The following is a 12,349-nucleotide window of genomic DNA, read 5'->3' on the forward strand; positions in this document are numbered from 1 at the left end:
AACCTTACTGAAGCACATATCACTCGTTGGCCTATCCCTCTATGCTGGCACAGATCTACTACTCACATCAGTGGAGGCTGTTGAAGGGAAGACGGCTCAAAATAATGGCTGGAACGGCGCAAATGGAATGGAATCAAACACGTAGAAATCATGTTTGATACTCATTCCGCAACTACCACTAGCCCATACACAGGTGGATTGGAGTCCACCTGTGGTAAATTCAATTGATTGGACATGATTTGGAAAGGCACACGCCTGTCTATATAAGGTCCAACAGTTGACAGTGCATGTCAGAGCAAAAACCAAGCCATGAGGTCGAAGGAATTGTCCGTAGAGCTCCGAGACAGGATTGTGTCGAAGCACAGATCTGGGGAAGGGTACCAAAAAAATGTCTGCAGCATTGAAGGTCCCCAAGAACACAGGGGCCTCCATCATTCTTAAATGCAAGAAGTTTGGAACCACCCAGACTCTTGCTAGAGCTGGCTGCCCGGCTAAACTGAGCAATCGGAGGAGAAGGGCCTTGGTCAGGGAGGTGACCAAGAACCCAATAGTCACTCTGTCAGAGCACCAGAGTTCCTCTGTGGAGAGGGGAGAACCTTCCAGAAGGACAACCATCTCTGCAGCACTCCACATAAGGTAGAGTGGCCAGACGGAAGCCACTCCTCAGTAAAAGCCACATGACAGCCCGCTTCGAGTTTGCCAAAAGGCACCTAAAGACTCTCATACAATGAGAAACAAGATTCTCTGGTCTGATGAAACCAAGATTTAACTCTTTAGCCTGAATGCCAAGCATCACGTCTGGAGAAAACCTGGCACCATCTCTACGGTAAAGCATGGTGGTGGCAGCATCATGCTTTGTGGATGTTTTTCAGGGACTGGGAGACTAGTCAGGATCGAGGGAAAGATGAACGGAGCAAAGTACATTTGCAAACATTTTTAAAAACCTGTTTTTGCTTTGTCATTATATGGTATTGTGTGTAGATTGATGAAGAAAAAAACTATTGAATCCATTTCAGAATAAGGCTGTAACAAAATGGGGGAGCCTTATTGAAAAAAAAACAGTCAGGGAGAATATTGTAGCCAGACTTGTTGAGCTATGCTCCATGTTAATCAGTGGTTTAAAGTACTACTTAAGTCGTTTTTTGTGGTATCTGTACTGTACGTCACTGTTTTATATTTTTGCCAACTTTTACTTCACTACATTGCTAAAGAAAATAGTACATTATTTACTCCGTTCATTTTCCCTGACACCCAAAAGTACTCATTACATTTTGACAGGAAAAGGGTCCAATTCACACACTTATCAAGAGAACATCCCTGGTCATCCCTACTGCCTCTGATCTGGCGGACTCACTAAACACATTCTTAATTTGTTGCAGTGTGCCCCTGGCTATCCGTCAATAAAAAAAAGACAATTGTTCCGTCTGGTTAGTGTAATATAAGGAATTTGAAATGGTTTATACTTTTACTTTTGATACTTAATTAAGTACATTTTAGCAATTCCATTTACCTTTGATACTTAAGTATATTTAAAACCAAATACTTTTAGACTTTAACTCAAGTAGTATTTTACTGGGTGACTTTCACTTGAGTCATTTTCTATTAAGGTATCTTAACTTTTACTCAAGTATGATAATTGAGTACTTTTTCCACCACTGATGTTAATTAGCCTAATGACTGTACTCTGAGGCATATGCTTATAAATTAATTAATGAGTTTTTGACACCGTATATGAACGACTCAGGCATTGTGACTGTTTCAATCCATTGCCCATAACCATTCATGGCTGAAATGGAACTGCAGGGCTGGTAAACTAGTGGGTAATACCTGCAAACTTATGCTTATGGTACAGTATGAGTCACTAGTCCTGCAGTTAGTTGGTAATGAACTTTTCTACTATTATTCTGATTTCAAAGACCATTGTGAATCATATGACCGTTACTCTTCACTTTCCAACTCAGACAGTCAATACACCCTTCCTGCTACTCATGGTAGTTTGCTGGAGGGAGAGGGGTATCTATGGTTTTCTAACTGTAATGTCGATAGGCAGTTGATTCTTTGCTGATAAAAACTCAAGACCTAAAACAGATTGTGTGTGTAAATTTAGTTTTATGGCACCAACTTCAAATGTCACAAGACTCCAGAAATGTTCAGCAAAGTGAGGAAGGTGGTTATGGAAAAGCAGAAGTCAAAGATTAACCAACAATGACATAATAAATGAATGAAGAAGACATACAGTTAAATATAACTTCAAACTTGGTCCCTATACTTGGCATGAGCACCACAGAAGCTTTTAGCCATGATTACTACTGTGAATATTGTTATGAGTATGTGCTTAAAAGTACATTTTGACAAAATACCTTCATCCAACACAAGTGATTTCAAATATATACATCATGTCATATGGGAGGACAGTTCACAATGTAATTTTTGTCAACAAATAGTTGCGTATTCTGGTATTCCTAGGAAGGCAATGTATAGAGACAATCAATAAATGGCATACAGAAACCAATAGATTCATAGCTGTGATGGAGACAACCCGTAAATATGTAAACTACTTTAAGTACTGGTATCCCTCTTCTCCTGCTCTTTTCAGGGAGTGTAGTTTGATGCATGTGCATATGATCCTATAATTTTATATACAATGCATGGTAATAGTCCCTTAAGATACGCACTATCCTCCGAACAATAATCTATACTTCTACAGGTAGACAAAGGATGATGTAAGGAGAGTTTTACCAAGAATTCTTATATGTCAATTCCATAAGGAGTGAATGTGTTCCTATTCCTGAGTTTGTTCAACTTCTTCAGAAAGCAGACGGAATCTCTTTTAAAGAGACCATATTATATATACATATTATAAGTGTAACTACATACATACATACATATATATAGTAGAATATATATATATATACACACACACACTACCGGTCCAAAGTTTTAGAACACCTAATCATTCAAGGGTTTTTCTTTATTTTTACAATTTTCTACATTGTAGAATAGTAGTGAAGACATCAAAACTATGAAATAACACATATGGAATCATGTAGTAACCAGAAAAGTGTTAAACAAATCAAAATATATTTTATATTTACCTTGATGACAGCTTTGCACTCTTGGCTTTCTCTCAACCAGCTTCATGAGGTAGTCACCTAGAATGCATTTTAATTAACAGGTGTGCCTTCTTAAAAGTTAATTTGTGGAATTTCTTTCCTTCTTAATGCGTTTGAGCCAGTCAGTTCTGTTGTGACAAGGTAAGGCTGGGTATACAGAATATAGCCATATTTGGTAAAAGACCAAGTCCATATTTTGGCAAGAACAGCTCAAATAAGCAAAGAGAAATGACAGTCCATAATTAATTTAAGACATGAATGTCAGTCAATACGGAAAATTTCAAGAACTTTTCAAGTTTCTTCAAGAGCAGTCGCAAAACCCATTAAGCGCTATGATGAAACTGGCTCTCATGAGGACCGCCACAGGAATGCAAGACCCAGAGTTACCTCTGCTGCAGAGAATTAGTTCATTAGTTACCAGCCTCAGAAATTGCAGCCCAAATAAATGCTTCAGAGTTCAAGCAAAAGACACATCTCAACATCAACTGTTCATAGGAGACTGCATGAATCAGGCCTTCATGATAAAATTGCTGCAAAGAAACCACTAAAGGATACCAATAAAAATAAGAGACTTGCTTGGGCCAAGAAACACGATAATGGACATTAGTCCGGTGGAAATCTGTCCTTTTGTCTGATGAGTCCAAATTTGAGGTTTTTGATTCTAACCGCCGTGTCTTTGTGAGACGCAGAGTAGGTGAACAGATGTGTGGTTCCCACCGTGAAGCATGGAGGAGGTGGTGTGATGGTGCTTTGCTGGTGACATTGTCAATGATTTCTTTAGAATTCAAGGCACACTTAACCAGCATGGCTACCTCAGCCTTCTGCAGCAATACACCATTCCATCTGATTTGCTCTTACTGGGACTATCATTCGTTTTTCAACAGGACATTGACCCAACACACCTCAAGGCTGTGTAAGGGCTATTTGACCAAGGAGAGTGATGGAATGCTGCATCAGATGACCTGGCCTCCACAATCAACCGACCTCAACCCAATTGAGATCGTTTGGGATGAGTTGGACAGGAGAGTGAAGGAAAAGTATCCAACAAGTGCTCAGCATACCGTATATGGGAACTCCTTCAAGACTGTTGGACAAGCATTCCAGGTGAAGCTGGTTGAGATACTGTCAAGAGTGTTTCAAAGCTATCATCAAGGCAAAGGGTGGCAACTTTGAAGAATCTCAAATATATTTAGATTTGTTTAACACTTGGTTACTACATGATTCCATATGTGTTATTTCATAGTTTATGTCTGCACTACTATTCTACAATGTAGAAAATAGTAAAAATAAAGAAAAACCCTTGAATGAGTAGGTGTCCAAACTTTTGACTGGTACATATATATACAGTGGGGAGAACAAGTATTTGATACACTGCCGATTTTGCAGGTTTTCCTACTTACAAAGCATGTAGAGGTCTGTAATTTTTATCATAGGTACACTTCAACTATGAGAGACGGAATCTAAAACAAAAATCCAGAAAATCACATTGTATGATTTTTAAGTAATTAATTTGCATTTTATTGCATGACATAAGTATTTGATACATCAGAAAAGCAGAACTTAATATTTGGTACAGAAACCTTTGTTTGCAATTACAGAGATCATACGTTTCCTGTAGTTCTTGACTAGGTTTGCACACACTGCAGCAGGGATTTTGGCCCACTCCTCCCTACAGATCTTCTCCAGATCCTTCAGGTTTCGGGGCTGTCGCTGGGCAATACGGACTTTCAGCTCCCTCCAAAGATTTTCTATTGGGTTCAGGTCTGGAGACTGGCTAGGCCACTCCAGGACCTTGAGATGCTTCTTACGGAGCCACTCCTTAGTTGCCATGGCTGTGTGCTTCGTGTCGTTGTCATGCTGGAAGACCCAGCCACGACCCATCTTCAATGCTCTTACTGAGGGAAGGAGGTTGTTGGCCAAGATCTCGCGATACATGGCCCCATCCATCCTCCCCTCAATACGGTTCAGTCGTCCTGTCCCCTTTGCAGAAAAGCATCCCCAAAGAATGATGTTTCCACCTCCATGCTTCACGGTTGGGATGGTGTTCTTGGGGTTGTACTCATACTTCTTCTTCCTCCAAACACGGCGAGTGGAGTTAGACCAAAAAGCTCTATTTTTGTCTCATCAGACCACATGACCTTCTCCCATTCCTCCTCTGGATCATCCAGATGGTCATTGGCAAACTTCAGACGGGCCTGGACATGCACTGGCTTAAGCAGGGGGACCTTGCGTGCGCTGCAGGATTTTAATCCATGACGGCGTAGTGTGTTACTAATGGTTTTCTTTGAGACTGTGGTCCCAGCTCTCTTCAGGTCATTGACCAGGTCCTGCCGTGTAGTTCTGGGCTGATCCCTCACCTTCCTCATGATCATTGATGCCCCACGAGGTGAAATCTTGCATGGAGCCCCAGACCGAGGGTGATTGACCGTCATCTTGAACTTCTTCCATTTTCTAATAATTGCGCCAACAGTTGTTGCCTTCTCACCAAGCTGCTTGCTTATTGTCCTGTAGCCCATCCCAGCCTTGTGCAGGTCTACAATTTTATCCCTGATGTCCTTACACAGCTCTCTGGTCTTGGCCATTGTGGAGAGGTTGGAATCTGTTTGATTGAGTGTGTGGACAGGTGTCTTTTATACAGGTAACGAGTTCAAACAGGTGCAGTTAATACAGGTAATGAGTGGAGAACAGGAGGGCTTCTTAAAGAAAAACTAACAGGTCTGTGAGAGCCGGAATTCTTACTGGTTGGTAGGTGATCAAATACTTATGTCATGCAATAAAATGCAAATTAATAATTTAAAAATCATACAATGTGATTTTCTGGATTTTTGTTTTAGATTCCGTCTCTCACAGTTGAAGTGTACCTATGATAAAAATGACAGACCTCTACATGCTTTGTAAGTAGGAAAACCTGCAAAATCGGCAGTGTATCAAATACTTGTTCTCCCCACTGTATATATATATATATATCACAGGACCAGCTATACCAAAAATAAACAGAGAGAAAACCCAAAAAATATTACAACATCATTAAGACATTTTTTTATAGAAGAAGTTGAAATAAAATTACACTGGACATATTCAGACCTTTTAAAAGGAGTAAAAGTAGTTAAAAGAAACAATGCTGGACAATAAAAATGTATTACAGTGAAGTTTACAATATATATATTCTCCTTTGACATGCCATGATTACTGGTCCAGGGCAAATTAACTGTCCAACAGATCCATCAGAGAGAAAAAAAACTCCAGAAAACAGTGAATGAAACTCACCAGAGTAAATTATACTCCCACTTACCGACAATATCATTAAAGAAACCAGTTACAGAGATGCATACAGGTTACAGTATACTACTAGCATGGGGAAGATATGTTATTTGTGAGACAGCAGCACTGTAGTTTCCTTTCTGGTGAATGAGTTGTGTCTCTATTCAATCACTACCAAAAAAAAATCATGCTACATTGATTTTACACAGTCATCTCAGGTGGGTTATCTCCTGGTATGTTAATTGAAAATAAGAATTTGGGGTATGTCAATTGTCAAGTAGTGCATTGACAGGATTTCTTCAACCAAATACCTAGTTAAAGAGAAATGTCAAAATGTTTCAACGTTATATTTATAATCTCCAGCACCACCCCAACATCAACATGCAGTATGTGAAAATGGCACATTTCTGTTTTGTAGTAAAAAAGATAGAGGAAGATAAGCGTTTCCAATGACATCATCAACCAATTAGTAGACAATTAGTAGGCAATGCCTACTCATAATTGGTTAAAATCACACAATAAACACCGATGTCATTGGGGAAAAAAATGTTTTTTACTACAAAACATAGAAACGCACTATTTTCACATATATTGATGTTGGGGTGGTGCTTGAGATTAAGAATATGAAGTTGAAAAATATAGAAATGACCTTTTAAGATTGAGACTACCTGGCAGTCACATCATTTTGTGAAAATATAAAGTTTAGGAGGGGGGTGGGGGGTTAGAGTGCACTGGCAAAGACTTAAAGCAAAATGTTTAACTGATTCACTGTACTTAATGTGTGCCTCATGTTTAAGACAGGTTTAAAAAGGACTGCTAAAATCTAGCAGAATCTTGGCTTTATATTACCATCTTAGAGCTAGCAACATTGAGTGACAATAGTTTTCTAGAAAGTCTATGACTGAGACAACTTCATAGCCACAGCTCCATAAACCAGTTAATCTTTTTTGTGTGATAAAACCACACTGGGGGACAAGACTGACCCTTTTCAGCTAGCAGAAAGTAATTTCATCTCATCTACCTCCAGGCTCTCAGACACCCACTGTGCCCCTACCAATGAGCTGGGCAGTGTCATCGTCTGAGGGGTGGGAGTCTACCCCTCCCTCCTCAGTATCAGAGTCTGACACCTCCTGAGGGGAGTAGTAGCCCTTATACTCCAGGATGGGCGAGTCGCAGTGAGTGGGAGAGGCTAGGCACTGCGCTGTGGTTACTGTGGTGATAGTGGCAGAATAGGCCCCTGGATTGCCAGAGGGGAAGCCTGGGTTGGAGGGGCGGAGGAGAGGGGTGCGCTCTGTGTCAGCTTCGCCCTCCCCCCCCTCTTCGTCTCCACCACGTGCCCTCTCATTCTCAGACTCGGACTCAGAGTACTCCGGATTGGGCCGGGTTACACGTTGTTTGCACACGGGGCAAGTTTTCTTAGTCCCTGTAAGCCAGGGGTCCACACACTTGCTGTGGTACGCTGAAGAGATGACAGGGAAAAAAACAGTTACTGCAACCATGACCTTGGAACTGTGAGATAAACATATGCGAGTTAAACAGGGACAAACATTATAATTACCGTGTGAGCAAGGCAAAACTCGCAGTTTGTCTCCCTCTTCATACTCATCCAGACAAATAGCACAAACATCATATTCATCACCTAGAAAAATAATAAGATTCACATGTATGTGTAAATGCATTGTAATGCTAACTGTAATGTAATGCTAACAGGAGCAGACAATCAGATTGGTATTTTTGTTATTCGGGTTTCTCAACATTCTAGCGAAGAAATAGAGTACTGCTGTTCCAGAATGTGTTTGACCAGTTATACTGGTGACTGATTCTCATTTTAATGTGTGGTGGGACACTCCCCCTAGTTACCTTTAGTGAACTTGTGAATGGGGATCCTCTTAAGTTGTTCCCTGGTCAGCCTATTTTTCCTCATCCTTTTCCTGTACTGCACACAGCGCACAATCTAAACCAAGACAAGACAGGGAATGAAGAGACAGAGGCTGTGTCCAGATACCCATACTTAAGTTCTAAACAGCAGGCAATCTGGGGATGCTAAAATAAAGTTTTATAGTATGTGAAATAAAATAAAAATGAGTATGCTTTAAAAGCCAGGATGTCATTACACATTTTGGCTTTTCAACATCCTGGCTTTTCATCTAGTAGAATTCGCTGCACCCTATTGACTAAAAGCATCCTTTTTCAAGAGCCACGTGTGTTTGACAACATTATCAGTTAGTCACACCCTGTACCAGAATGAACAAATGGTGGGAATAAATGTAATTGCACACTAGATGAAGCACTCTCAGTATTGATGAGCCTAGCATGTTGATGTGTTGCTTACTGATTTTGATTTAACTAAACAATACATTCTAAATAGTTTGTAGTACGATTAGTACACAGCATGCTGTTTTAGTAAGTAGTAGGCAAGACAGATTTTAGACATAGCCAGTGACCACACCAACACCTAAGGATGACAGTCATAGGGCTTTTAATATCTGGGGTGGAAATTATTTACGAAGTAGCAATGAAACCAATAACTATCCAATTGTGAATGAATTCCACATTCATTACAAAATGAGGCTGTTCCCCAAGGGCACTTACCAGGAAGACAACCGTCACAAGGACGATCATGCCCACCACTCCGGTGAAGGGGATGAGATAATACGAGAGTGGAAAGGCAAATTCCGGCTTGAGGATCACATAGGCCCTGCATACCAAATACAGCACCATCAGCTTTGTATGGGGGAATTTTTCAGAAAACGACTATGACTAAGAGGGACAACACTGCCAGACAATACCATCTCCAACATGGTGATGACGTCCACATAGGACCCGACACTCAGCGGGGCTGACATCATGATGAGTGCAAAGATGTTGTGAAGAATATGACAGAATTTCAGTGCAACTCTAATCAATAAAGGTCCCATCTTCATTACGGTGCAAGACCATTACCAAAGAGCCAATACAAACCCATGTTGAATGGTTACATTAGCAACCATAACTCATCAGCAGATAGTTAAGTCGTACCCCCATCTAACATTGTGAATAGCGCTAGAAAGAACCTGTGTGATGTCACTAATGAACAGGTTGTCATGGAAGTTGCGCTTGACAAAAATAATAGAACATCAATGGAAATCACCCTTGTTCAGGAATGATGAAGGTCCTGAGAATTTGGGAGGCGTAGTAGCTGGTGAATACTGAGGGGATCTCAATCTCCTCTGCAATGGTTTCTACACACACAAACAAACAAAAAGGGAACACTGCCACTCAGCATTACCAAAGTATTTACTTCCTGGGAGGATCATACTGGTTAAAGACTACTTGAGGTTTTGAGAAGTGAGAACACAAATCAGTCAACCTGGTTAAGGGGAAGTAAACTAACGGAATTGATTCTGTAAGAAATGGAAAAAGGCAGCTTAGGGAAGTTGAAGACGATTTCAGGATCCTCACCATTGCTGTAGTTCATGTTGAGTAGAGTCTCTGAGTACATGTTGTGAACGATGGCTGCACTGAATCCCGCTTGCTGTGCATGCAGTACCTGCATTAAATACAAAATCATAATTCACACTATAATAATTGTACATTTACCACGGTTTTACACTGAATATGTTGCAATAAATAGGTTGAATTCAAATTGAATAACACCATATGTCCTAAGCAACCCAACAGCATAGCGACACACACTAACCTTGATATCAAAATTGCAGTCATAGCGTTGGATGAGGACTATGTACTTAGTAGTGGTAGTGTTGGAATCACTAGATGTGGGCCGTGGTGGTGGAGGTTTTATCGGAGTGCAGCCGTTGAGTGGATGGGACTCTACTAACACACCCTTAAAGACAAAGAGAAAGAAAATGAGGTAATTTTAGCCAATTTATCCATTGGATGAAAGGGCATGTTATCCCCTCCCCTCCTCTCACCATAAGTCCCTCTTTGGGTAGTGATGATCCAAACAAGGCAGACAGGTCCTCAAACAACATGTTAGTCATATTGCTGTAATGCTACCAGACAGAGAGACACAAGTTTTAAAATCAATGCCAGTGCACAGGGTCTGTAAACTGCATTTTTTTATGACAAATGCAATGGCAAACATCTAAGATCACTTGTAAATCCACAACAAACTTGATCATACAGTTCTACAATTATGAGGACTCACAGCATAGATGTATGCATGTGCAGGTAAGGGAGCCAGTGTGCAGCACAGCACCAGAGTGAGAAGGCCCAGTTGGGCACTCATGCACCACAGACCCAGCATCCTGCCCCACTGTCTGTCTGGAGAATGGGATGAGTACGGCAAGGTAGCAGGGAAGTTCAGCCTGAGGAGTGAAAATAATCCCTTGATTATAGTAATCCCTTACAAAAAAATATTGTACTTTTGAAACTGCAGTAAATGTGCAGTAACTGCAGTCAACTGTGGTATTTTGAACGCAGTAATTGCAGTGTACTGCTGTTATACTGCAAAATTACTGCAGTAAAAAAAATGTTATTTTGGACGCAGTATTTGCAGCAGTTGTACTGCACTCTAACTGCAGTTATAAACTGGATGGTTCGAGCCCTGAATGCTGATTGGCCGACAGCCATAGTATATCAGACAGTATACCATGGGTATGACAAAACATTCATTTTTACTGCTCTAATTACGTTAGTAACCAGTTTATAATAGCAATAAGGCACCTCAGGGGTTTGTGATATAAGGCATATATAACACGGCTAAGGGCTTTGTCCAGGCACTCCGCGTTACGTCGTGGCTAAGAACAGCTCTTAGCCGTGGTGTATTAGCCATATACCACACCCCCTCGGGCCGTATTGCTTAATTATACTGCACTCTAACTGCAATCTTTTTTCGTAAGGGATTAATAGCATTATAATAAATTATTCCAATACCAGTCCAAATAAACGAAAGAAAATTCACAGTATAACGTTAATAGTTTCTATGATCAACGTTTAGATATGGTGGTGCCTGTATACAAAACACAAATACAGTACAGTAGCTAGCTAACGTTACTCGTCAGTAATAACTACAGTAGCTAACTAACGTTAGTTTATACGTAGCTAGCTAACGTTAAATTAACACACAGCTAAAACACGTTAAACAATTTGGAATCAATGTTTGGGGACAAAAATAACACATTCGGTCCGGTGGACAAAACTATTATTTTCCTTAATAACTCAGTTAGCTAGCTAGTTTGGCTGAACAATCTGACGTTAGCTAGGTAACATTAGGTGTGCTGCTAATAACAACAAAGACGAATTTGATTTACCACGGCACGGATAACTAACGTTAGCTAATGTTCTAAGATTGTAGCTAGCGATCTGAAAGTTACAGTATTTTATGTCAGGCTGCTCCTCAATACTGATAACCAGAACAGTCTCAATTATGGAAATGTAAACATATCTATCTAGCTAGCTATCTGGGGAAAAGTGGTGTGATCCTTGTACCAGTCAGTGTCTTGTCTTGTCCAATTCTTCACCGTGGTAAAGTTATTACGGTTCTCCTAGCAGCAGGATATTATGGTGGCAACACGATCGCGGATTTTATTTTTCAAAATAAGAGTTCCCAGCAAAGACATACTACATGTTGGGAATATCAACAACAACAAAAATTGCACTCAATTGCAGTACAACAGTTTTTCACAGAATTTTACATTTTATTTATACCAACATGTATTTTAGTTTACACAGATACTGTGTATGTTGAAATGTATTGTGTAGGCTATGTTTAAAGAAATACACTTAAACTAAAATACACATGTATTATAATGACTGAGAATAAACCATAAATGAGTGAATGTCCACAACAATTCTTGAGTCGCTGTCCACCAACCACAAATACGCCTGGCACTGAAACATTCCAGGTATTCCATTGATTGACGGACAGCAGGGGGAATGGCATACTGGCATGCTGGAACTGGCATGCAACTTTTCAGGGAAGTTAGGAACCAATATACACAGGCAGTTAGGAAAGCAAAGGCTAGCTTTTCAAA

The 12,349-nt window shown here is 40.3% G+C and overlaps 1 protein-coding gene across 2 annotated transcripts; it reads right to left on the reverse strand.

The window, feature by feature from the left end:
* Positions 1-7,258: 7,258 nt before the first annotated feature.
* Positions 7,259-11,904, reverse strand: LOC139533698 (E3 ubiquitin-protein ligase RNF167-like). Of its 2 annotated transcripts, none has more exons than XM_071331990.1 (10): positions 11,805-11,904; positions 10,522-10,681; positions 10,286-10,366; positions 10,054-10,197; positions 9,816-9,903; positions 9,505-9,595; positions 8,967-9,072; positions 8,235-8,328; positions 7,933-8,013; positions 7,259-7,833 (listed from the first exon to the last, which is right to left on the reverse strand). In XM_071331990.1, exons 2-10 carry the CDS (start codon positions 10,618-10,620, stop codon positions 7,406-7,408), a joined length of 1,212 nt encoding a protein of 403 aa, XP_071188091.1. In that variant the 5' UTR covers positions 10,621-10,681; positions 11,805-11,904; the 3' UTR covers positions 7,259-7,405. The 2 variants fall into 2 exon arrangements, with proteins under 2 accessions (XP_071188091.1, XP_071188101.1); XM_071332000.1 differs by lacking the exon at positions 11,805-11,904 and adding an exon at positions 11,627-11,765.
* Between the last annotated feature and the right edge of the window lie 445 nt (positions 11,905-12,349).

The sequence above is a fragment of the Salvelinus alpinus genome, chromosome 1 (genome assembly GCF_045679555.1).
Source record: "Salvelinus alpinus chromosome 1, SLU_Salpinus.1, whole genome shotgun sequence".
Taxonomy (NCBI): domain Eukaryota; kingdom Metazoa; phylum Chordata; class Actinopteri; order Salmoniformes; family Salmonidae; genus Salvelinus; species Salvelinus alpinus.